This window comes from Ipomoea nil, unplaced genomic scaffold (genome assembly GCF_001879475.1).
Source record: "Ipomoea nil cultivar Tokyo-kokei standard unplaced genomic scaffold, Asagao_1.1 scaffold0878, whole genome shotgun sequence".
NCBI classification, from domain to species: domain Eukaryota; kingdom Viridiplantae; phylum Streptophyta; class Magnoliopsida; order Solanales; family Convolvulaceae; genus Ipomoea; species Ipomoea nil.
In genome coordinates this window covers 1,378,856-1,402,977 of record NW_017617306.1, presented here as the reverse complement: position 1 = coordinate 1,402,977, position 24,122 = coordinate 1,378,856, and the positions used below count along the sequence as shown (strand labels likewise).

The 24,122-nt window shown below is 35.3% G+C and overlaps 1 protein-coding gene across 1 annotated transcript; it reads right to left on the bottom strand.

The window, feature by feature from the left end:
- Positions 1 to 2,750: 2,750 nt before the first annotated feature.
- On the bottom strand, positions 2,751 to 18,452 carry LOC109179189. Its single transcript, XM_019328749.1, has 7 exons — positions 18,445 to 18,452; positions 17,659 to 17,662; positions 3,642 to 3,741; positions 3,442 to 3,546; positions 3,263 to 3,332; positions 3,040 to 3,138; positions 2,751 to 2,913 (listed from the first exon to the last, which is right to left on the bottom strand). Exons 3-7 carry the CDS (start codon positions 3,689 to 3,691, stop codon positions 2,824 to 2,826), a joined length of 414 nt encoding a protein of 137 aa, XP_019184294.1. The 5' UTR covers positions 3,692 to 3,741; positions 17,659 to 17,662; positions 18,445 to 18,452; the 3' UTR covers positions 2,751 to 2,823.
- Between the last annotated feature and the right edge of the window lie 5,670 nt (positions 18,453 to 24,122).

Sequence of the window (24,122 nt, the reverse complement as noted above, 5' to 3'; positions counted from 1 at the left end):
TTGTAGTTTGACGGTATTATCAGAGTCCATAATGCAAGATAGATCTTGATATATGGTATAATTTGCCCAAGATTCACCATGAAATGTAAATATAATTTTCTCACAATAACATAATTAGTGTATAATATATGAATGGATTAAACAAGACCTCAAACCTTTCTAAAAATATCAATATCCATTGGACCAATCCCGAAAAGTATGTTTTAAAATCTGGGTGGCCTATTCATCGCATTAAATTTAGGGTCCATTTGAATGGACAAAAGATTCAATTTGGCAAAAAATGTCTTCTGATCTTATTTTTTAATCGGAAGGAATTTTTCAAATTCTTTATTATTTTTCATCTTTCTTCTTTTTTAAGTTAGTTTTTGGATTTTTATTATTACCATTACCACTAAATGTACTACAACACAACCACACTATCACCACAACCATGACACCAACACCACTACCACACAAGCCCCGCCACCGCCACCATCACCACAAACATCAAGACTACCACCACCAATACCATCACCACCGCCACCGCCACCACCACCACTACCACACAACCACCACCACCACCCTCACCCCCACCATAACCACCACTACTACCACACCACCGGCCCACTCCCATTACCACTACCACAACCACCACCACCACCATCACTAATACCACTACCACTACTACCAACACCAACATCAACACCACCATCTCCACTACCACCACCACTATCACCATCTCCACATATTATTATTATTATTATTATTATTATTATTATTATTATTATTATTATTATTATTATTATTATTATTATTATGTCCATTTTCAAAAAAATTAACCTAACATAAAAAATTCAATTTTTGAACTTTCATCCAAATAGAGAAAGATAGTTTTCTAACATTAAGCCAAACACTTGAAAATTAAAATATTTTTTGAAAAAGAGTCATTTCTGAAAATCATTTTCCGTAAAATATATTTCATATTTTCAAATAAACCCTTAATTTTAGATGTTTTAATTTTAACAAAACTTTTTAGCATTATATGCAAATGCAAAAAAAAAAAAAAATGAATATCACACAAATAAATAAAAAATTATAGGCACCAATGATAATTTTAAAAGTTTGAAGGACGACAAGGTTACCCAAATTCATAGGTCTGACTAGACTCAAAACCTAATTACTCATTCTGTTAATTAATTATAATACATATCAAATATAAAAAAAAATTAAAAATATAATGTTTGCATATTTCATATTTCATTTTTAATTTTTCTTATTATTCGACAAAACAAATTAAAGTAAAGAACAAAGTGGTGAATTGAAGATATATGGAAAGCGAAAGGGGCATGTTTATGTGATAACCAAATAACGGTCCGTGGTGTAGAATGTCCATTACTTGTTTACAACAAAAGCAATCCATGTGGATGGATGGCATTACACATCAAAGTAAAAAAAAAAAATCCTATTTTAGAAAACAACTCCTAATTTTCATTAAAAAAAAAAAATTCATAAGATCAGAGATGCAACTATGCAAGAATCTGACATGAGACATGAGATACAATTCAAATCAATAAATTCGCACGAGCAATTCAATTATCTTTTTAGATAATAAATTGTAAGAACAAATATAAGATTGAGCTCTGACAAATATAATGTGTGAACTTAATATAGCGAGTTAGTTGTAGACATAAAAAACACTGATTTTTCTACTTAATAGGCTGTGAAGTGTGAAATCGTGAGACGAGAAACTCACTTTCTGTGGGAAAGATACATTTATACAAATCTAAAAGTGTGTGGCGTGAGATAGAAGACTGGCTTTTTTTTTTTTTTTTTTTTTGAAGAATAGACTGGCTTTCTTTCTATTTCCTTCTACACTCCACTGTGCAAGCGTCAAATCCGTCAATTCCTAGAACACGTGTCACTTTGGCGTGTGTTGGTGTCAATTTATTTCGGGATAAAACACATACATTTTTTTAGTCATTTATAAGTATAGATAAAATTGATGGACATACGATTTTGCTTGAATTGAAAATATGAAAAGAGAGTTTTTTTTTTTTTTTTTTTTTTTGGAAAATTTGAAAAGAAAAAGTTATTCATCTTTTTATTGAAAATTTGAAAAGCAACCGTGATACCTTCGAACTATAAGGTATTTGTTTTTATCTTTTTATTTATTTATTTATTGAAGACAAGTCAAGATATTTATTGATGTAACATGACTTTTTAGTTTGAGTTGCTTAATTATGAATAACTTAACTTGGTTTACAACCTTATAACCCTTTGTCAGTGAGATTCACAAAACGTGATTCACTCAAAGCGTATATTCAAGTATTAATTGTAGAATTTTTTTTTAATTCAAAATATTACATGTACATTAGTGATGACAAGTGGGTCATGCCATGCTAACCCACATTAGAATGTGGGGCGTCACTAGTACAAAAAGAGCCATACGCGTCTTTAAAAGTAAAGACGCGTATGGCGCAGACACTGAAAGTTGGCAACGCGTCTTTACTTGGTAGTCGCGTAAAGTGGACTATACGCGTCTTTTCCTAGAAGGTAAAGACGCTTATACTGTAATATTTTTTTTTAATATTTATTTTAATTCAATAGTATCCTGTACTAATCTTTGCTCCAACAGAAAATTCCACTACCAAACAACATTTATATGAAACAACATTTATATGGTTCAAACCATTCAGCACAATATATATAATCCAACATATATACATAATTGTCTAACACAATATAATCATCCAACATCATAATTGTCTAACGCAAAATAATAATCCAACATTAATATATCATAATATATACAATGTAATTCCATCTAGTGCACCTAATAAACATTTATATGCACTCATTTACAAAATAGTCTATCCATAACCTTCGTATCTCATCTATTTCATCCTTAGAATAAGCATTTGTGTCTTGATATGCCTACAAAATTTTGGATGATTTAAAAAAACAATGAGTATATATACTATAAAATATCTTTCAAAAAAAAATATACTATAAAATATTATAATAATTAAAAATATTTAAATTGTATCACTTTGTACTCACCTCATCCAACGAAGTGTAGTTATGAAATTTTGTGCATATATCATATATGAACCTCATAACGTAGTATCCACATTCATCACTACCGGGTTGTTGAGGACACTAAAAGAAAACCACGTACACATGTATATATATATATATATATATATAGATATATGTATGTATTAGTTAATTGAAATATAACTAAGTAAAATTTTTATAGTAAACAATCATATTTTTTTTATACCTTCACATATTTCCAATTAGCATTACCCATAATCCTTTGCCCTCGTTGAATTGCAGAGGTTCGAAAAGCCCTATCATTAATGTATATATATAGAAATAACTTAATTGCCAATAAAATAATACTAAACTTATGAAAAAGACATAATTTGAAGTACATAACATTTTAATAGTTTTACTTACATATTCACGGCTTGTTTGACTTCAATTTTGCGCATACGATTCAATGGATCTAATACGTATACGATTCTTGAACTTGCATGAAGCACGAGTAGTAACCAATGATTCCTACCGTTTTTAAACTTGTAAATTATAATTTTAATTTAAAATAATTCAAATGATACTATATGAATTTATAAAACAAAAAAAAATTATTTTCTTACGTTTGATGGTATGGTGCTAAGATAAATGTCTTGTCTTTCAGCGTAACCATGGTATTCCCAATGTATGCTGTAACAGCATCCTCATTTAAGTCAACATTTCCTTTCGCAAATTGCGTTAGACACATATTTACAAAATTGCCACTGCGTCTGTACTAGGTAAGTATAGACGTGTAAAGTTGTCAATATATTTACAAAATTGCCACCGCGTTTTTTTTTTTTAAAATTATTTTACTAGTCTTTAGTTACCTAGTAAAGACCTGTATTGTTACATTTTTTTGGTCAATTCTCTACTAGTGCGTGCTGGTCCAACTAACATTTTAAAATGTTAACGAAGCTTACTCCACTTTTTTTTTCACAACATGTGAAGGTTTGCACTAAATCCCCTTAGTACAAAATCCACCAACAGATCACCCCTTGAAGACAAAGCCAGTGATAAACTGTTACACCAGATTTTTCAACTCCTAGAGTTTATTCTGCATCTTTCTAGCTACTTCTCCGAGTAGAGTTTACAAATGTTGACGAAATAAACTTCTTCTCTAACTGGATGTCTTGGCTTGTATAGGTTTGAATCTTCGCTCTTGAAACAACACAAGACTTCCTTAAACTTGATTTAAACTTTGAAACTTTTGTCTCTCTTATCTTTTCAACACTGATCACAGAAACACTTGATTTTTCAAAGCTTTCTCGCACTAGAAATTTTAAATTGACCAGCACTTTCTTCATTTGATGAAGAAGGTATTTATAGGCTGGGAGAAAATAGTTCCAATGGAGAGAAAACCATATTCAAAAAGCCTATGGACCAAATCCAGAGGGTAAGTGAGTTGTCAGATTTTCCATCCGTTGAATCCTTAAAATGCACTGAACATTTACTTTTTTGTTATACACAAAAGGGACATGCAATTAATGAAAATCGACCTTGTGATATGTTCTAAAGACTTAGTGAATGGATATCCATCTTTCGTCTGTGTGTGCGTGGTGTGTATTGCTATGATCAATAAGAGAGAAAGGTTGATGAGTTCTTACAAGTTTCATCTTGTGTTCTCTATTTTCTCTACTTCTCTATTCCGTATGTCTTATTATTTTTGCATACAATTATTGCGGTTACCATAGAATCATCCCGATATATTGTGCTAATAGATGGCCAAATATAATTTACAACAAATTTGTAAATATTTAATTATTTTCCTAGAGTGATTGGAGAATTAAAGTTCACATTTTTTTTGAGTGATTGGACAATGTGATATCGTAATTTAAAATTTTTGAACTAATAACTAATAAAGTCTGCACGATGCAAGTAAATAATAGTTTTTAGTTTCGAAAAGAAGTTATTCGACTAGATCTAGAAAATTTTATTGTAAGATATAGGGCAAACTACTTGAGAAGGTTTTGTATTATTTAATTTAATTTAATTGAACCTTTCACTAAGACGTGTGATGTGTAATCAAATCTATTGAGCAATAATAATAATAATAATAATAATAATAATAATAATAATAATAATAATAATAATAATAATAAATATCATGTACTCTTTTCATCAGTTAGATTTTTTCCCACATGATTTTCCTAGTGAGGTTTTTAACGAGGCATGAATATTTTTAAATATAATATTCATATACCTTGTATTTTTCGTGTCTAAGTTTATTTGCACAGAGTTTTCCTAACAAGTTTTTGACAAGACAAAGCCGTGGTCAAATATTGTTCAAGGGGAAGTGTTATAAATATTTCATTTATTATGGACGTTATTATTGATTTGTAGCATCCGTAACGGTTATGTCATTTATTAAAAGACTTAATTAATGATTGTACGTGTGTGTGTGTGTGTGTATATATATATAGGCTTCGAATCCGGTGCACCCCCTATTATACATGAGTCCATGAGCTCTAATGATATCCATTGATTAATTTCCCATAAATGGTTAAGATTATAAGTGATTTTAAAATTATTTAAGGACATATAGAAATCAAAAGGATTAAATTATAATTGTATTGATGTGTTTAATTATGGATATGATAGTAATGGAATCTTAAGCATTAAATTAGGGATATTATGAATGGTAATTGATTGATAAAGATATTATGCAGTCAGCTGTTGAAATTAAAAATGCGTGAAAAAGAGAAGGAGTGCAGACGAGCGGGCGGGAGAAGACGGGGAAACAAGGACCACACTTCACGAATGGCTTGTAGCAACACAGGTAGGTGCATAGTAGTGTCTAGGCATGTGCGAATGTCGTGGAAATTTGTTTCTAAGTTTTGTGTTATTGGGGCGGACGAACTATAAGTGAGGTTTGTTTGTGTGCCGATGTTAACAGCGTATAGGTATGAGCATGATTGCATAGTAGCTTGTGCAAACACCCGCGTTTATTATAAGGAGTAGAGGAAATGGAAGTTCAGCAGGTGGGTGCATTGACGAACAGTAGTCTGTGCATAGCGTGTGCGTATGACAAGGGCTACGTTTTTTGTATTAAAATTTATATTTGTTAGGTTGAATGAGCTAAATGTAGCGAGACGTGTGTGCATGCGGGACTGTTTTGAGAAAGTGTGGAACGACATGAATTTTGATTCCAACTTGTAATGATGGTAGGTTATTAATAGAGTGCGTAGACCTACATTAGTCTGTGCATAGCAGTATATAGACGGTGCGGTAATTGGTTTTGTTTGTGTTTTTTTTTTTTTTTTTTTTAAATTTATGTGCCTATTGTTATCTGTGTTATAGTTTTTAGGGACGACCTAACGTAATGGGATGTATGTGCGTATGATACAAATGTTTGTAGTATAGAAACGACATGGATTTTTATAACAACATGCAATGATGTTAGTTTGGTGGAGAGTGCGTAGACAATGATAAGTGCGTGCATAGAGTGCGATTACAGAGGCGATATTCTTTTCCTGTAGTTTACTTCACGAATGTTCGAATAGTAGTTTTGTGATTGCATAGATATGAATGCTATTATTGACCAACGACATTAATATTGTGAACAAATTAAAAAGTTATGAAAATGTTGTTGTATTGCATGTGCACCACCCATTACAGATGACGTTGCTGAACAAGAATGTGAAATGTATGTATCACCTACTGGAACCAGGTGCTTCGGAGCAGCGCGAATCTTCAGAGGGGGAAATAAAGCCTCAGCAACCTCATCGGGCTCAACATCTGAGCCATCCGAATCCGAAGCTGGTTGTGCGGGCTGATTCGGAACTTCGGCATCATCAGCCTGTGGCAAAGGTGCGACCACATTGCCAGCACTTACCGGCTCAACCGCTACAACAACTACTGGCTCACCCGCAACAGCACCTACCGGCTCAACCGGAACATCACATGGGAATGGCAAGAATTAATCAGAGTAAAAAAAAAAATCCAAAAAAAAAAAAGCATACTCAAACCCAAAACCGCATCCCCCTACTGTCGATATGTCTCTCTTTAAAAAAAAAAAAAATAAAGGCATTATAAAACTAAGGAACCAAAATAAAGAAAGCAATCCAAAAACCGATAGTGCCAATTAGCACCAAAATTGTACCGCTAACTCGCACACAACAACAAACTAATACGCACAAAACGACACCCGTAGCCACGGACCACAGTACCCCCCCCCCCCCCCCAACTCCTAAGAAATAATAAATAAATAAATAAACAAGCACCGACCCAACAACAGTAGCGCACCAACCTAAATGTAAAAAAAAAAATAGCAGTGCCAATTAGCAACTAAACTAAACCCTAACTTGCACACGATAACATACTACTACGCACAAACCACCACACCTAACTACGTGACCCCCGAAAATCCCTAAAAAAACAATAAACACGCACCAACACAATACCAATGGCGCACCAACCTAAAAGCAAAAACAACAACAACAAAACCAGCAGTGGCAATTTCCAACAAACACTTTGCCCCTAACTTGCACACGGTAACAAACTAATACGCACAAACCACTACCCGTAGCTGCGGTACCCCCCGAACTCCCAACAAATAATAAATAAATTAATAAACACGCACCGACCCAATACCAGTAGCGCACCAACCTAAATGTAAAAAATAAAACAAAAAGAAACTAGTGTCAATTAGCAACTAAATTTCACCCTAACTTGCACAAGCTAACATACTACTACGCTGCCTACGCATAAACCACCATACCTAACTACGCAACCCCAAAAAATCCAAAAAAAAAAAAAATAAAAATAAAATAAACAGGCACCGACCCAATACCAGTGACGCACCAACATAAATGCTTAACCGACAACAAAACCAGCAGTAGCAAATACCAACAACACTTTACCTAACCATATGGATGAAACACACAACCACCCTAAACATTAATCACATGCGCATTCACAACACACATGCATACCTAACCATATGGATGAAAACAAAACAATGTTCCTTAATTTCAAATTAAAAACAATTACAACAACAGGAAAAAAAATGACATCTAAAAACTAAGCAATGAAAATAAAAAAAAAATGAAATAAAAAAACATAATTAAACACGGTACCCCAAGAAACTACTAACAAAAAAAAATTATAATAAACACGCTGGTTGCCTTATACGCACCTAGATGAGTTTTTTATTTTTTTTTTATTTTTTTTTTCACACTTAACAACTCTAAAATTGGATAGAATGTACATTACAGAAGTAGATTCATCAAATTAATGCTACCAAAATCAGCATCGCGTAAGTTTTGTATCGCACTTCAGGAATCAACCCAAGGATTAGCATTACCAAAGGTGAGCTTGCCTGCTGTCCTTCAATCTATTTCATGTCCAAAATACATTGTACAACTTGCTGAAATTAAAATTAGTGAACATCCCACTAACCGATGCGATTCTTGAAGTACCCATTCTCAACAACTGAGATAAGGCTGCCTCAAGATATAGGACATTGGCAACTCTACTTGTTTTCTCAAGCTGAAGCCCTCTTGCTAGAGTTATCTCTGCGAAGAAAGCCAGTACCCCAAGGACAATCATAAGAATCAGAGAATATAAACTAGGAAGTACAAAGTTCTGGAAAGCAAAGGTACATATTCCAACAGCAGGACTTGCAAATAGACCAAATGCAAAAACTGTGAGCATTGGTTGATCAATTGTCTTGGTTCCTGCCTTTGTAAGAAGTAGCTAACTCCACCAAAAATAGATGAACATAGACCAACCAAAATTGCATAAATATGATGGCTTCCACGGACATATTCATTATTGCCTACAACATTTGACACAGATCCTTTTGTGATTACCATTGGTTGAAAAAGAAAGGGCACACCAAAGAAACTGGTGGCTAGACCAGTAAATGAAACTTAATAATGAGAAATATCCAATCACAGCTCTTAAAGCCATAAGCGTATTGATTCTTTGAGCAAAAATTTGGTTGTCCAGTTCTCTTCAACCACACAAATGACAGAATCAAGAGCAATGTATATCTTGTAAACACCATCTCAAAAAGAGAAATTGATTGACCTGTAAAAAATTCTAAAACAACATCCATAGTACAATAGATTACAGATGAGATGGCCATGCATACCAGACCAGAGTACTTTGATCTACTCCACTCCACGCACCTAGATGAGTTTCTTACAAATTTCACATGATATTGTATATTACTTTTACTCTCTGCAATTAATCAATACATGATGTCCATTCACTCACATATGCACCTACTGCACAACACACATCCACTCACCTGAAATAACTTTTGGAATGGAAAACGTTGAAATCATGAAGTTCCCTAACACAGCAAAACACCACGCATTTGAAGGAACCCAAAAAAAAAAAGCTTTTTGAAAAGGGAAACAAAACCCTACTCCAGAGCACGCTGAAACACCCCCCTGCCTCCCACAACCCAAAAACCCCGACTACAGCCGTCCTCTGCTACCACCACCCCCGCCACGGTCGAAAAACAAGCTCTTTAATTAGGGAAAAAATACCAGGGTACAAACCACCACCACACCAATAGTCCACCACCGTGACAACCCCACTCGGTAGCCCAACCCACCGCCACAGGAAGCCGCCACGCCGGCCAAAGCAGGTGCCACATGCCCCAAAAAATCGACTATCCCCCTGCCACACTGAATCGAACCAGAAACACACTCCCCATTGCCACACCAACCTAAAAACAAAAACCCACCTAAAACTAAGAAGAAATAAGCAAAGGAGAAGAAAATACATTGAGCATCACCGGACGAAGAACCCTTCAAATGCTTCAACCTCCTGGACGAAGAGCCGGCATGGAGAAACAAGAGCTGCGGGGACGAGATGAAGGAATGAAGATTGATTCCAGAGTTCTTCTCTGCCGCAATGCTTCCGAGGAGATGAGAGTGCGTGACTCCAAATAAACCACACGCATAAGGAACACACTAGTGCCAAATCAATTTTAAACGAAAAGAAAATAAATGCATATTGGAAATTACAGCCTTACCCCCAATAGTATATCGAATGGGTCTAATTACAACACCATCTGAAGCGTTAAAAAAATCAAAATCAACGTTCAGAGAGTATGCTCACGGGCTCGGTTGACTAGGGGGTGTGCACCGGATTCAAAATTCGTAAAGCATCCGTAACGGTTATGTCATTTATTAAAAGACTTAATTAATGATTGTACGTGTGTGTGTGTGTGTGTGTGTGTGTGTGTGTGTGTGTGTGTGTATATATATATATATATATATATATATATATATATATATATATATATGTTAGGAATATAGCGGAAGCAAAGAATCGATCTATAATTCTCAATTTTTGATTCTTTGCTTCCGCTATATTCCTAACATATATATATATATATATATATATATATATATATATATATATATATATATATATATATATATATATATATATATATATATATATATATATATATATATATGCTACGTGAGGGACAAAGAAAGAAGAAGAATGAATTCAAATGTTGAATTGATGTGATTACAAAAGCAAATCGAACATGCTATTTATACATTCTAAATGAGAAGAAAAAACGCCATTAGCACTTGCTATGCGGGAGATTATTGCGGCAACAGTGAGGGACGTGGGAAATGGAGAAAAACTGCATGGCGAGTGGTCTTAATGTAGGAATTTGAGCCACACAATATTTATATCCTAACAATCACCACCTTGGATCAAATTTATTATGGGAATTAACAACTGGAACAGTCGACTAAACTCAAGCACTGCTTGAACTTAGCAATAGGAAAAACTTCAGAATAGCAGGATGGATCAACATCAACTTCCTATGCGACTGAAAGAACATAAGCAACCATGTTGGTTTCATCATCACTAGCATACCTAGCAGGTTTTTTAATTGTCCTCTTAGGACGATCCATAGCAATGGAATACTCTCACTGTGGCTCAATGAGAGGTGTTGTGCTAGTAGATGCATCATCTTTAGTATTACCATAAGTGGTAGTAATACGGACAATAGGCCTGAACTCAAACTCCACCTTCTCACCAGTACTCTGCGTCTCAGTTGTACTGGGAAATTTTTCAGAAGAAAGTAGTGCATTTTCATCAAAAGTGATATCTTGACTCAGAATGATTTTCCGAGAATCAGGAGACCATAGACGATACCCTTTTGACTCAGAAGCATAACCAAAGAAAATGCATTTGACAGCTCTCGGGTTTAATTTACCCGTACTGGAATGAGCATAAGCAGGACATCCAAAAACTCTTAAGATAGAGTAGTCAACAGGATTACCTGACCAAACTTCCTCTGGAATTTTGAAATCAAGGGATGAATGTAGAGATCTATTTACCAAATAGCAAGCAGTAGAAACGGCCTCGGCCCAAAAATCACGCCGTTTCCATAACCCAGCATTAGAGAGCATACAACGAGCTCTTACCAATAGAGTCCTGTTCAAACGTTCGGCAACACCATTCTGCTGGGGTTTACCAGGCAAGGTCTTGTGCCTGGCGATTCCATTTGCCGCACAGAAGTCATTGAAATCTGACTCACAGAACTCCAAGCCATTGTCTGTCCTGAGCTTCTTGACTTTTTTACCTGTCTGAGTCTCAACAAGTATTTTCCACTTCTTGAAAATAGAAAATGCCTGATTTTTATGTTTAAGAAAATAGACCCAGACCTTACGAGAAAAGTCATCAATAATAGACATAAAATATCTACAGCCTCCCATAGATTGGAATTTAGTTGGTCCCCATAAATCGGAATGTATATATTCCAATACATCTTTGGTACGGTGTGTAGCAGTAGAGAAACTAACCCTCTTTTGTTTTCCAAAAACACAATGCTCACAAAACTGTAATTTACCCGTACCTGAACCACCAAGGAGGCCTTTCTTGCTCAGGAGATGCATGCCTTTCTCACTCATATGCCCTAGACACATATGCCATAATTGGGTGAGATCCGCATCAGACATCGATGATGATACCGCTACTGAACCTGTTACAGTACTGCCATGCAAGATGTACAAGCTTCCAGAACGAGAAGCTTTCATGAGAACAAGAGAGCCTTTTATGACTTTCAGAACTCCACCTTCAGCTATGTACTTGCACCCCAGAGATTCCAAGGTGCCCAAGGATATCAGATTGCGTTTCAAATTAAGAATATATCGAACATTGGTAAGAGTCCTGATAACATTATCATGAGTTTTAATCTGAACACTTCCAATTCCACTAACCTTGCATTGGGTATCATTACCCAGCAAGACAACATCACCATCAACCGGTTCTAGAGAGATGAACCAGTCTTTGTGAGGACACATGTGGAATGTACAACCAGAGTCCAGAATCCACTCCATTTCGCTCCGTTGGCCACCGGAGCTAACAGATAACATAACATCACCTTCTGAATCACTTTCAATAACACTAGCTTCAGCGGACTTTTCGCTCTCTTGCTTGTTCTTCAACTTGAAGCATTCAGTCACATCATGACCATGCTTCTTGCAGTACTTACAAGATTTGTTGGACTTTCGTCCTTTGGACTTGAATCTAGATTTTTTATTGCTACTCCCTGATTAAAGTGAACGACCCCTTACAGTCAAGCCTTCACCTTTGTCCTCAGACTTCTTTGGACAATAGGTTTGACTTAACACTGTCAAAAGTAAGGGTATCACTACTATTACCATACAGCATAATTTCTTTGAAATGCTTGTATGATTTAGGGAGAGAGACAAGCAATAAAATAGCACGATCCTCATCGTCAATTACGACATCAATATTTTCCAAGTCCAATAAAATAGAATTGAATTCATCCAAGTGAGACTTAATAGAAGTACCTTCCGTCATACAGATTGTGTATAGACGCTCCTTTAGGCGTAGCATGTTCGCCAGAGTTTTGGCCATGTAAAGCGTATCCAGCTTGGACCATAAATCTGTAGCAGTTGTCTCACTTACTACCTCACGTAGAACCTCTTTAGACAGGCACAAAAGAATGGTTGGACATGCCTTGTCATCCAAATCTTCCCAAGTTTCATCTGTCATTGTAGCTGGTTTCTTCTTCTTCTTCCCAGCTAGAGCTTTCTTCAAACCGTTTTGGGTTAGAACGGCTTCCATCTGAACCTTCCAAATAGAAAAGCTAATTTTCCCGTCGAACTTCTCGATATCGAACTTGGTAACAATCGACATCTTTGAAAATAATTCTCAAATAAACTTGACTTTGATACCACTTGTTAGGAATATAGCGGAATAATGCGGAAGCAAAGAATAAAAAATTGAGAATTATAGAAGTTAAATAATAGGGAAAAATATAAAACGATAAAATATAATTACTAAAATGGGAAAGTATAATATATATATATATATATATATATATATATATATATATATATATATATATATATATATATATATATATATATATATATATATATATATATATATATTAATCTCTTAAAAGGAGAAAACAAAGAAGGAAAGAAGAAGAATGAATTTAAATGTTAAATTGATGTGATTACAAAAGCAAATCAAACATGCTATTTATACATTCTAAATGAGAAGAAAAAACGCCATTAGCACTTGCTATGCGGGAGATTATTGCGGCAATAGTGAGGGAAGTGGGAAATGGAGAAAAACTGCATGGCGAGTGGTCTTAATGTAGGAATTTGAGCCACACAATATTTATATCCTAACAATATATTTTTTTTTCTTTTTTTTTTTTTTTTTTTTTGGAATAAGAGATTCGTGGTTTTCGTGGCTTATTGTGTTCTTCATCTTTTCTATATCTTCTTTATCTATGATAAGCTTAATTTCTAGGCATTATTTAGAGTAATTTTAGTTAGTGAGTTGCATAAATAAATTAAGTTTTAGGGTCTATTTTATAATAAATATTATATTATCTATATGTTACTAGTGTAGATGGGTTTTAATAAGTATTTGGTTAATGTTGCATTTTTAGTAATATAAATAGGATTTTAATTATAGTAGTATACTTATTTGTTAGTCTTATATTCAATTTTAAATAAGTGTTTTAATAATTAAGTTTTATTATGTTGGGATTAGGTTATAATTGTTTGGCTTTAATTTAATTTTGTTTTCTTTTCTTTTAGGGATTTGCGCAGCATTGAAAAAAGATAGAGATTAAGGTTGGCTTTGGTTTTTATTGGGGTTCGGCAGAACATAGAGAAAAAGGAGCAAAAATAAAAGCAAGGGAAAAGAGGAGATAGTCGAAACAGAATAGAACGAAAGAAGAGAGCAACGGGCGGCGTACGTAGCAGCGACAACGGAGCTTCAATCGCGGGTATCTTCTTCTTAGGCTTGAATTATTTTCCTTCGTCTTTATTTTTATTCTTACTTAAATTTCCAGAATACTATTTATTGAATAATTTATGCATTTAATTATTATGATTATTGGCTAGAACTTAAATTAGGGATTTGGATTAGCCTAAATTAGATTAATTGACTATTATTCAAATGTGTTGATTCTTCTAATTTCAGTTTAATAATTGAATTTGATTATATTTATTTTATGTATTTTAATTGTGGATTGTGTGACTGGCCATTGCATAATTCTAATATTAGGGTTCATGAGAAGAACTGACAGGTGAATTATGAACCTAGAACTCGTAAGATAAACACAATTGACCTAAACTAGACATAGCTTTAGGTATTTGTGGTGATATTTGATTGTTGCTTAATGGGTTTAATTAATGTTGGTGAGATATCGACGGATGATCACAGTTAATTGGATACAACCTAGTAGCTCGACGGAGTATTAGGATATATTTGAAACAATCATCACTATAGTCATAAGAATTAATACTTAGGAGAGTTAGTTAATTATCTAATAGGTGAACCCAAATCCCTAGTCTTCTCTCAATTGAAACTTCCTTTATTTTGAATTCATAAAATATTCTTTTTAATCACATTAATTCTATTTATTTGAGATTTTCCTTATCAACAATTTGATTATTAAATATAACAGTTAATAGTGTTCTTCATGGGATCGACCCTGGAATACTCCAGGAATTTATACTGTGATTGACTCTTTGCACTTGCAGATTATAGCAATCAAGTTTTTGGCGCCGTTGCCGGGGACACTTGATTAAACTGTTTTCCTTAAAATTTTCTTTTCAAATTTGTTTTTTTTTAGGTTGTTAGGTTCGTTATTATTTTATTTTTATTTTTATTTATTTAGTTTTTATTTTTTCTATTTTTATTTTATTCTGTTTATGAACTTAAGGCGATCACTGAGGCATAAAAACGCGGAATTATTTCCTATTGATCTTGAAATTGAGCGTACTTGCAGAAAAAACAGGGTACGAAGGCGGCTTGAAATGGCTGAGAACAATAGAGTGGGTCAACTGGATGACCCCGTACCACCAATAGTTCCACCTCCTCAAAATCATGCAGCTCAACCACGTCTTCGTGACATCCAAAGACCGGTAATAGCTGTTAACCCTTCTTGCATTCAATTATCTGATGCAGCTAGAAATTGTGAACTCAAGACTTTCCATCTGAATATGCTCCCTACCTTTAACGGTTTGGGAAGTGAAGATGCTTTGGGTTTCATGCGAGAGCTCTATAGTACGGTACAAACTTTACCTTTAAATAATTTATCTGAAGAAGAGCTTAGAATGAAATGTTTTCCATATTGCATGAGGGGCGATGCTAGGCAATGGTTGTTAAATTTACCAGAGGGTTCTTTAAGAGTTTGGGATGATGTTTACAATGCTTTCATGTTTAAATATTATTCATCTCAAAAGACAATGGACTATAGGAGTAGGATATGCACTTTCACTCAAAGAGAGGGTGAATTATTTCATGAAGCATGGGATCGTTTTAAATTGCTTTTGACACAATGTCTACACCATCAATTCCCATTGTTATTGTTGACACAATTCTTTTATGATGGTTTAACTCCTAATTGTCAGTCTCTTGTAGATACTGCTGCAGGTGGATACACAGGTGATAAAAATAGTGATGAATTAGAAGCTATCTATGAGAGCTTAACTACTAATTCTCGACAAAAGGCAGTGAGAGGTCGAAGGACTGCTGTGCATGAAATTAGCACACAATCTGAGTTGACAACACAAGTGGCTGAATTGACTAAACAGATGAACTTATTGATGACTCGTGATAGTTCGAATAGAGAATTTTGTTCTTATTGCAATACATATGGTCATAATTCTTCTGTTTGTATGAATGCAGAGTCATCACAACCATCTTATGAGGAAGCTTATTACATGGGATCCAACAACCAAGAAATGATCCATTTTCTAATACATATAATCCAGGTTGGCGAAATCACCCTAACTTCTCATGGAGAGATCAAGGTAATGCAAGACCAATGGGACCACCCGGATTCCAGCAACAAGGACCATCAGGATTCCAGCAGCAGCAATACAGACCTTTCCAGCAGCCACCTGCACCACAACAGTCTCAACTTCCTGCTCAGGAGAAAAAGCCTCAATTGGAAGAGATGTTTATGCAATACATGGCTAGCCAGGACACGATGATGAAGAAAATGGATGCAAAGATTGATAAGGTTGCACAGTCTAACCAAGCATCCATTCATAATTTAGAGGTGCAAGTAGGTCAGTTGGCTAAATTGGTTGCAGAAAAAGATCGGGGTAAGTTTCCTAGTACCACTGAAATAAACCCTAGGGAAGGAGCTATGGCTGTCACCTTGAGAAGTGGTAAGATATTGAATGAAATTATGAAAGAAAATGAACCCACGAGGGTTGAGAAAGAGAGTGATAAAGAAGAGGATCAAGTGCCTAAAGAGAATTCTAGTGATCAAAACCTCAATTCCTCTATAGTAAAACCTTATGTACCCCCCATTCCATATCCACAAAGGTTACAAAAGAGGAACCAGGACAATAACTTTAAAAGATTTTTGGAGGTTTTTAAAAAATTGCAGATTAATATTCCTTTTGCAGAAGCACTTGCTAATATGCCATCTTATGCCAAGTACATTAAGGAAATAATGTCTAATAAAAAGAAATTGGAAGAGTTTGCTACTGTGCACCTAAATGAGGAGTGTAGTGCTATTTTGCAAAGCAAGTTACCTCCTAAGTTAATGGATCCAGGAAGTTTTTCTATTCCTTGCACTATTGGTAATACTGTTATTGATAAATGCTTATGTGATCTAGGTGCTAGTATTAACCTTATGCCTTTAACTCTTTTCAAGAAGTTGGAAATAGCTGAAATGAAGCCAACAACAATCTCTCTTCAAATTGCTGATAGATCAGTCAAGTACCTGCTTGGAGTAGTGGAGGATATCTTGGTAAAAGTTGGTAAATTTTATTTTCCTGCTGATTTTCTGATTCTTGACATGGGTAGTGATACAGATACATCTCTTATACTTGGTAGACCATTTTTGTTAACAGGAGGAGTATTAATTGATATGCCTTTAGGGAAATTGATTTTTAGAGTAGGTAAAGAAAAAGAGGAATTCTCTATATCTAAAGCTGTAAAATTACCAACTTTTGATGAATCATGTCTTTTTGTTGATGTTATTGAGAAGCCTTCAGAAGAAGAATTTGTTAAGCATTCACCTAGTGAAACACCACATCAACTTGAACTTAAACCACCTTCATTGCGGTTCAAATACGAATTTTTTAGTAACAATGATACTTTTCTTATGTTTTCTTATGCTCATTTACTTCATGCAAAAGAAGAGAGATTGTGGAGAACATTGAGTAAAGCTTGGCATGACAAAAATAATTTTTGGAGAGAATTCAATGTAGGGCAAGAAGTTTTGTTGTCTAATTCTTGTCTTAAGTTTTTTCTAGAGAAGTTGAAGTCTAGATGGTTTGGTCCTTTCATGGTCACTAAAGTTGGTTCGTATGAGGCCATAGCGATTGCAAGAGAGAGAAAGAGACCATTCATGGTTGCTTCACCAAAAGGCAGCCCCGGAAGAAACTGGCAACTAACAGGGAAGTTTCCTGTTTATTTCATTTTCTCATACTTGCTTTTATATTTAACATTGAGGACAATGTTGAGTTTGAGTGTGGGGAAGGGACAGTAAGATTAGGGGATGTTTTATGCAAAATAGGCAATATCAAAAAAAATTCTGCATTTTTCTTGCAATTTTCTGCAACATTTTCTGCATTTTTCTATTTTTCTGCATTAATTTTCTGCATTTTTTCTGGAATTTTCTGCATGCATTTTTCTATTTTTCCTGCACTAATTTTCTGCATTTTTATGGAATTTTCTGCATCTTTTCCTTCATTTTTCTGCAATTTCTTAGCAAATTAAGTTTAAAAACTACCATCTAATGACTATGTTGGTTGGGAGATAATTTCTAGTGTTTTGGGAGTGCATAATATCAATGAATGTGTTTGGCTATATGTATGCTTGCATAGAGTTAGTAGTCAAATTCTGTCACACCGTGAGCTTTTGAGCCTAAAGGTTGCCCACTGCAACTGATTTTCATTTTGAGTGTTTATTGCCTTCTTTGATTGTGTTACTTCTAGAACTTGCTTTATACCATTTCAGAACTACATGTTATATGATGACACGAGAATGATTTAGGCATTAGGATTAGCCTTATAGCCTATAAAATGACCACATCCTTATACATGTTATATTTCCCCTAGTGAACCATTTTGAGCTTTATAATAAATATATAAAAGACATTTTTCTTCATTAGCCAATTCCAAAGAACCTTAGCTCATAAAAAGAAGCCTTTTAACCCGTCCTTGAGTCAGTAGAAGTCATTATTTTATTTATCTGTGCAAGATGACCAAAAGTGATGAAGTATGGGTGAGATTGGAGTTGAAAGATGATTGTACAATTGGTTTTCTTTGAGTGAAGAATTGTTTGTGATCAAAGGATGTGAAAATGAAAAAAAGAACAAAATGATATGTTCTAAATTATAGGTTGAAAATCTTGATAGTCCAAATTTTGGTGCTCATTTTATTCTTAAAATGATTTTGTGAGCAATGAAGGCATGATAGAAATTTGGTGATTATGGGAAGAGTACCATTGAGGGTTGTGTGAAAATGAGGAGCAATCTATTCGGTTTTACCGAAGAAAAAAAGAAAAAAAAAAGAGAAAAAAAAGAAAAAGGAAAAAAATGGAAAATGAGACTTTGAAGTTGTTTTGGGAGTTTATAGCGAAAAGGATGAGGAAGAATGAAGAAACGATGGTTTGTTTTGGTAGAGTTCATTGTATTGGTTTACAAGTTCTTGCTCTTGATATGGTGAAATTATGGCTCTACTGATTCCTTGGACTTTATTTGTATTTCCTTATATCCTTTCTTTCTTAAACCACATACCTTTGGCCCCATTACAACCCATAAATAAAGACCTTTTGACTCGTGTTCTTCATATAATGTTGGTAGTGAAGTTTTGGTGGACAAGCAAGCCTATGGCAAGTGCACTCTCAATAGGGGATGGTTTGTACCTTTCTTATACATATATTTGTGATAGATTGAGTGAACAACCGTGAGGACTACTATTCTCTATTGTCTTGTGTGCGTATGACTTTGAACTCTCATGAAGTATTATGTGTTCACAAATTTCTTTGAATTGAATTCCTAGTTCACATGGTTATGGTTGGTAGTTTTACTTCATTGCATAAGTTTGCTTGGGGACAAGCAAAACCTTGAGTGTGGGGAAGTTTGATAAGCTTAATTTCTAGGCATTATTTAGAGTAATTTTAGTTAGTGAGTTGCATAAATAAATTAAGTTTTAGGGTCGATTTTATAATAAATATTATATTATCTATATGTTACTAGTGTAGATGGGTTTTAATAAGTATTTGGTTAATGTTGCATTTTTAGTAATATAAATAGGATTTTAATTATAGTAGTATATTTATTTGTTAGTCTTATATTCAATTTTAAATAAGTGTTTTAATAATTAAGTTTTATTATGTTGGGATTAGGTTATAATTGTTTGGCTTTAATTTAATTTTGTTTTCTTTTCTTTTAGGGATTTGTGCAGCATTGAAAAAAGATAGAGATTAAGGTTGGCTTTGGTTTTTATTGGGGGTTCGGCAGAACATAGAGAAAAAGGAGCAAAAATAAAAGCAAGGGAAAAGAGGAGATAGTCGAAACAGAATAGAACGAAAGAAGAGAGCAACGGGCGGCGTACGTAGCAGCGGCAACGGAGCTTCAATCGCGGCTATCTTCTTCTTAGGCTTGAATTATTTTCCTTCGTCTTTATTTTTATTCTTACTTAAATTTCCAGAATACTATTTATTGAATAATTTATGCATTTAATTATTATGATTATTGGCTAGAACTTAAATTAGGGATTTGGATTAGCCTAAATTAGATTAATTGACTATTATTTAAATGTGTTGATTCTTCTAATTTCAGTTTAATAATTGAATTTGATTATATTTATTTTATGTATTTTAATTGTGGATTGTGTGACTGGCCATTGCATAATTCTAATATTAGGGTTCATGAGAAGAACTGACAGGTGAATTATGAACCTAGAACTCGTAAGATAAACACAATTGACCTAAACTAGACATAGCTTTAGGTATTTGTGGTGATATTTGATTGTTGCTTAATGAGTTTAATTAATGTTGGTGAGATATCGACGGATGATCACAGTTAATTGGATACAACCTAGTAGCTCGACGGAGTATTAGGATATATTTGAAACAATCATCACTATAGTCATAAGAATTAATACTTAGGAGAGTTAGTTAATTATCTAATAGGTGAACCCAAATCCCTAGTCTTCTCTCAATTGAAACTTCCTTTATTTTGAATTCATAAAATATTCTTTTTAATCACATTAATTCTATTTATTTGAGATTTTCCTTATCAACAATTTGATTATTAAATATAACAGTTAATAGTGTTCTTCGTGGGATCGACCCTGGAATACTCCAGGAATTTATACTGTGATTGACTCTTTGCACTTGCAGATTATAGCAATCAATCTACATTCTCATTGATCCATATGTTTGAGCCAATAGGCTGGTTACAACAAAAGTAAAGTTTTGCTAAAAAAAACGCATAAAATAATAATAATTATTATTAGGACTCTATGTATTTGAGTCACACTATGACTCCCTATCTTAGCTAGTCTCGTTATGATTCTCTCTTGTATATATTCCTTCAGTTTGTATAGTTGTATTTAATGTGAATTTAATACAGTTCATACGGTTCTCATATGGTATCAGCTAGTTAGGATTTTTTCGCTCCCATGGTTGACGGATCTGTTAATTCTTCGAAAAGACCGTTTCTGATGTTATCGTTACCTCCTCCGTTTCTGTGGCTGTCAATTTGTTTTCTACTGCACATCACTTTATCAGTATTAAGCTAACCCATAAGAATTATTTGCTTTGGAGGACACAAGTGGTGCCCTTTTTACAAGGACACGGGCTCATGGGGTTTGTTGACGAAAGCGACCCATGTCCGGCGACTTTCCTCCTTGTCACCGCCGATGCCATGCCGCAACCAAACTCAGCCATGCTGTGTGGTTTCGTTATGATAAAGCATTTATGTCAATGCTAATTTCCTCTCTCTCGGGGGAAGTCATGGACATTGCCGTTGGATGTCGGACGTCGGACGTCACTGGAGGTTTGGGAGTCAATAGAGTTGTCACTGGCCTTCTCCTCACGTGCCCGGTCACTGCATCTACTCGGCCAACTCCAATCTCTTCGTCAAGGAGATTCGTCCATGGCCGATTACATAGGCCATGCACGTGTTATTACGGAAGACATAGCATTGGCCAATTACTGTCACTCTTGGTTCGTGGACAACCCGTCTTTCTCACGGAATTGGCTAAGTTTCTTGGCATGCAAGAGTTTATTCGTAGCGCCGACGGCGATAGAGCATCGATGGCTGTATTTACTGCCCAGCGGGAAGGGCAATCTCGCTGCTCCAATCGCGGTGGTTGCGATATGCAGAATAAAGGCGGCGGCGATGGGCAGCGCGATGGAGGTGGGCGGCAGTAGGGCGGATGTGGCGACGGTGGTCATGGCCGAGGTGGCCACAACGGCTGCAATGGTCAATCCAAATGTTAGATTTGTGGTCGCAATGGTCACACCGCTCTTGGATGTTACAACCGTTATGATCCCCCTCCTCAAGCCAATTTAACATATCAAAACAATGGTTCAGATATTAATTGCTCTCAGGTATGGATCCCTGACACTAGGGCAACCAATCATGTGACTCTAGATATTGCAGCCTTATCTACATCTGAAGAGTATGCTGGTAATAACACTTTGCGTGTTGGTGATGGTAAGGCATTATCTATTAGTCATGTTGGTCATGCTTCCTTTAAAACCCCATCTAGGTCTTCTCAACTATCCAATATCCTTCTTACTCCCAATTTGTCTACATCTTTATTGTCTGTTCAAAAATTCTCTTAAGATAATAAGTTTTTTTTTTATTTTTTATTTTGTTTCACCGGTCTTTTTTTGTTGTCAAGGATATCAATACCAAGAAAGTGTTGCTACGGGGCAGTAGCTCAGGGGGTTTATACACACTTCCTATCACTAGTTCATCTCCCTCTGCATTTCTTTTCGCTCGTGCATCTGCGTCAGTGTGGCATGATCGCCTAGGACATCCACATCATCGTGTTTTACATCGTATTCTTCAGTCTTGTTCGATTAGTAGGTCTAGCAATTCTATTCGTTGTAATTTCAGTTTATGTAATGCGTGTCAATTGTGCAAATTTGTGCGTTTCCCATTGCCACGTGTTGAGTCATCTACTTCCAATATTCTTGACTTAATATATGCAGATATTTGGTGTCCAGCTCCCTTATTATCTATAGATGGTTTCTGTTATTTTGTTATTTTCGTGGATGACTACTCTCCTTACACTTGGTATTTCCCCATGAAATTAAAATCTGATCTATATCCTATCTCTGATAAGTTTCATACTATGGTTGAACGTTCCTTCAATAGGAAAATTAAAGCCATGTCTTTACAATATAAATTTTGGGATTTTGCTTTTGAGACTACAGTTTATTTAATCAATAGGATGCCATCTATTCTATTGCATAACCCATCTCTGTCATATTCTTTTCTTCGTGTCTTTGGGTATCTATGTAATCCTTATTTGAAACCATATAATCGTCATAAAATGTCTTATCGGTCGTCTCCATGTGTCTTCTTAGGATATCATGAGTCGTTTCGGGGGTATAAGTGCATGAACTTACAAACTAATAAGATTTATGTGTGCAGGCATGTGCGGTTTGATGAGGCAGTATTTCCTTTTGCTACTAAGAATGTTTTGCAGCCACCTCCACCATCGCAAAATAGTCCGCGGGCTGAGTTAGTTCTCCATCCCACTCCTACCGCCACTATCGTACCTGGACAGCCCCACCACACTGTCCTAGATACGGTCAGCGACGGTGCTACTGCACCGGAACAGTCCGGTCCTCAGCTGGCTGCCCCCTCTAGACAGTCCGGACATTAGGCAAACACAACGCACGGGCAGCCTACTGCCTGGCCTCGTGGCCGACCACGAGGCAAAACTGTGAAATCTACCACTCAAACTCATGGGATGGGCACTCACATTCGGTCTTAGACCCCTCCATCGGCTTTGACATTTCATGTTTGTCCTATGGATCCACTTGTTACACATGCAGTTAAATATCCGGAATGGCGTGAAACCATGGACCTAGAGTTGAATGCTCTTCTTCAGAATCAAACATGGTGTTTTGTCCTATCTCGAGTGGGTATGAATGTTTATTGGGTGTAAGTGGGTTTTTCGTACTAAACGTAAGGCATATGACTCCATTGAGAGACACACCGCAAGATTAGTAGCAAAGGGGTTCAATAAAGTGCCTGGTCAGGATTTCTTTGATGCATTCAGCGCAGTGGTGAAACCCACTACTGCCAGGTCACTTCTATCCTTGGCTTTATCCTCTGGTTGGATTATTAGGCAGCTTGATGTTCATAACGTCTTCTCAAATGGAAATTTGTCTGAAATTGGCTACATGAAACAGCCACCTAGTTATATTGATGCTCAGTATCCCACTCATGTTTGGATATTGAAATGCTCCTTGTACGGTTCAAAACAGGCTCCTAGAGCTTGGTTTGACCGCCTTACATTCATTCTTACTATCGATTGGGTTCCAAGCATAAAAAACATATGTCTCCCTATTCTATTACTCTTAGG

What these genes read in the sequence shown, in the direction of transcription:
- LOC109179189 (XM_019328749.1), bottom strand. Translation starts at nt 3,691, where the DNA reads ATGGTTACGCTGAAAGACAAGACATTTATCTTAGCACCATACCATCAA. An exon ending in TTAGCACCATACCATCAAAC is followed by an intron (nt 3,547 to 3,641) that starts GTAAGAAAATAA and finishes TAAAAACGGTAG; the next exon opens with GAATCATTGGTTACTACTCG. An exon ending in CTAATTGGAAATATGTGAAG is followed by an intron (nt 3,139 to 3,262) that starts GTATAAAAAAAA and finishes GTTTTCTTTTAG; the next exon opens with TGTCCTCAACAACCCGGTAG.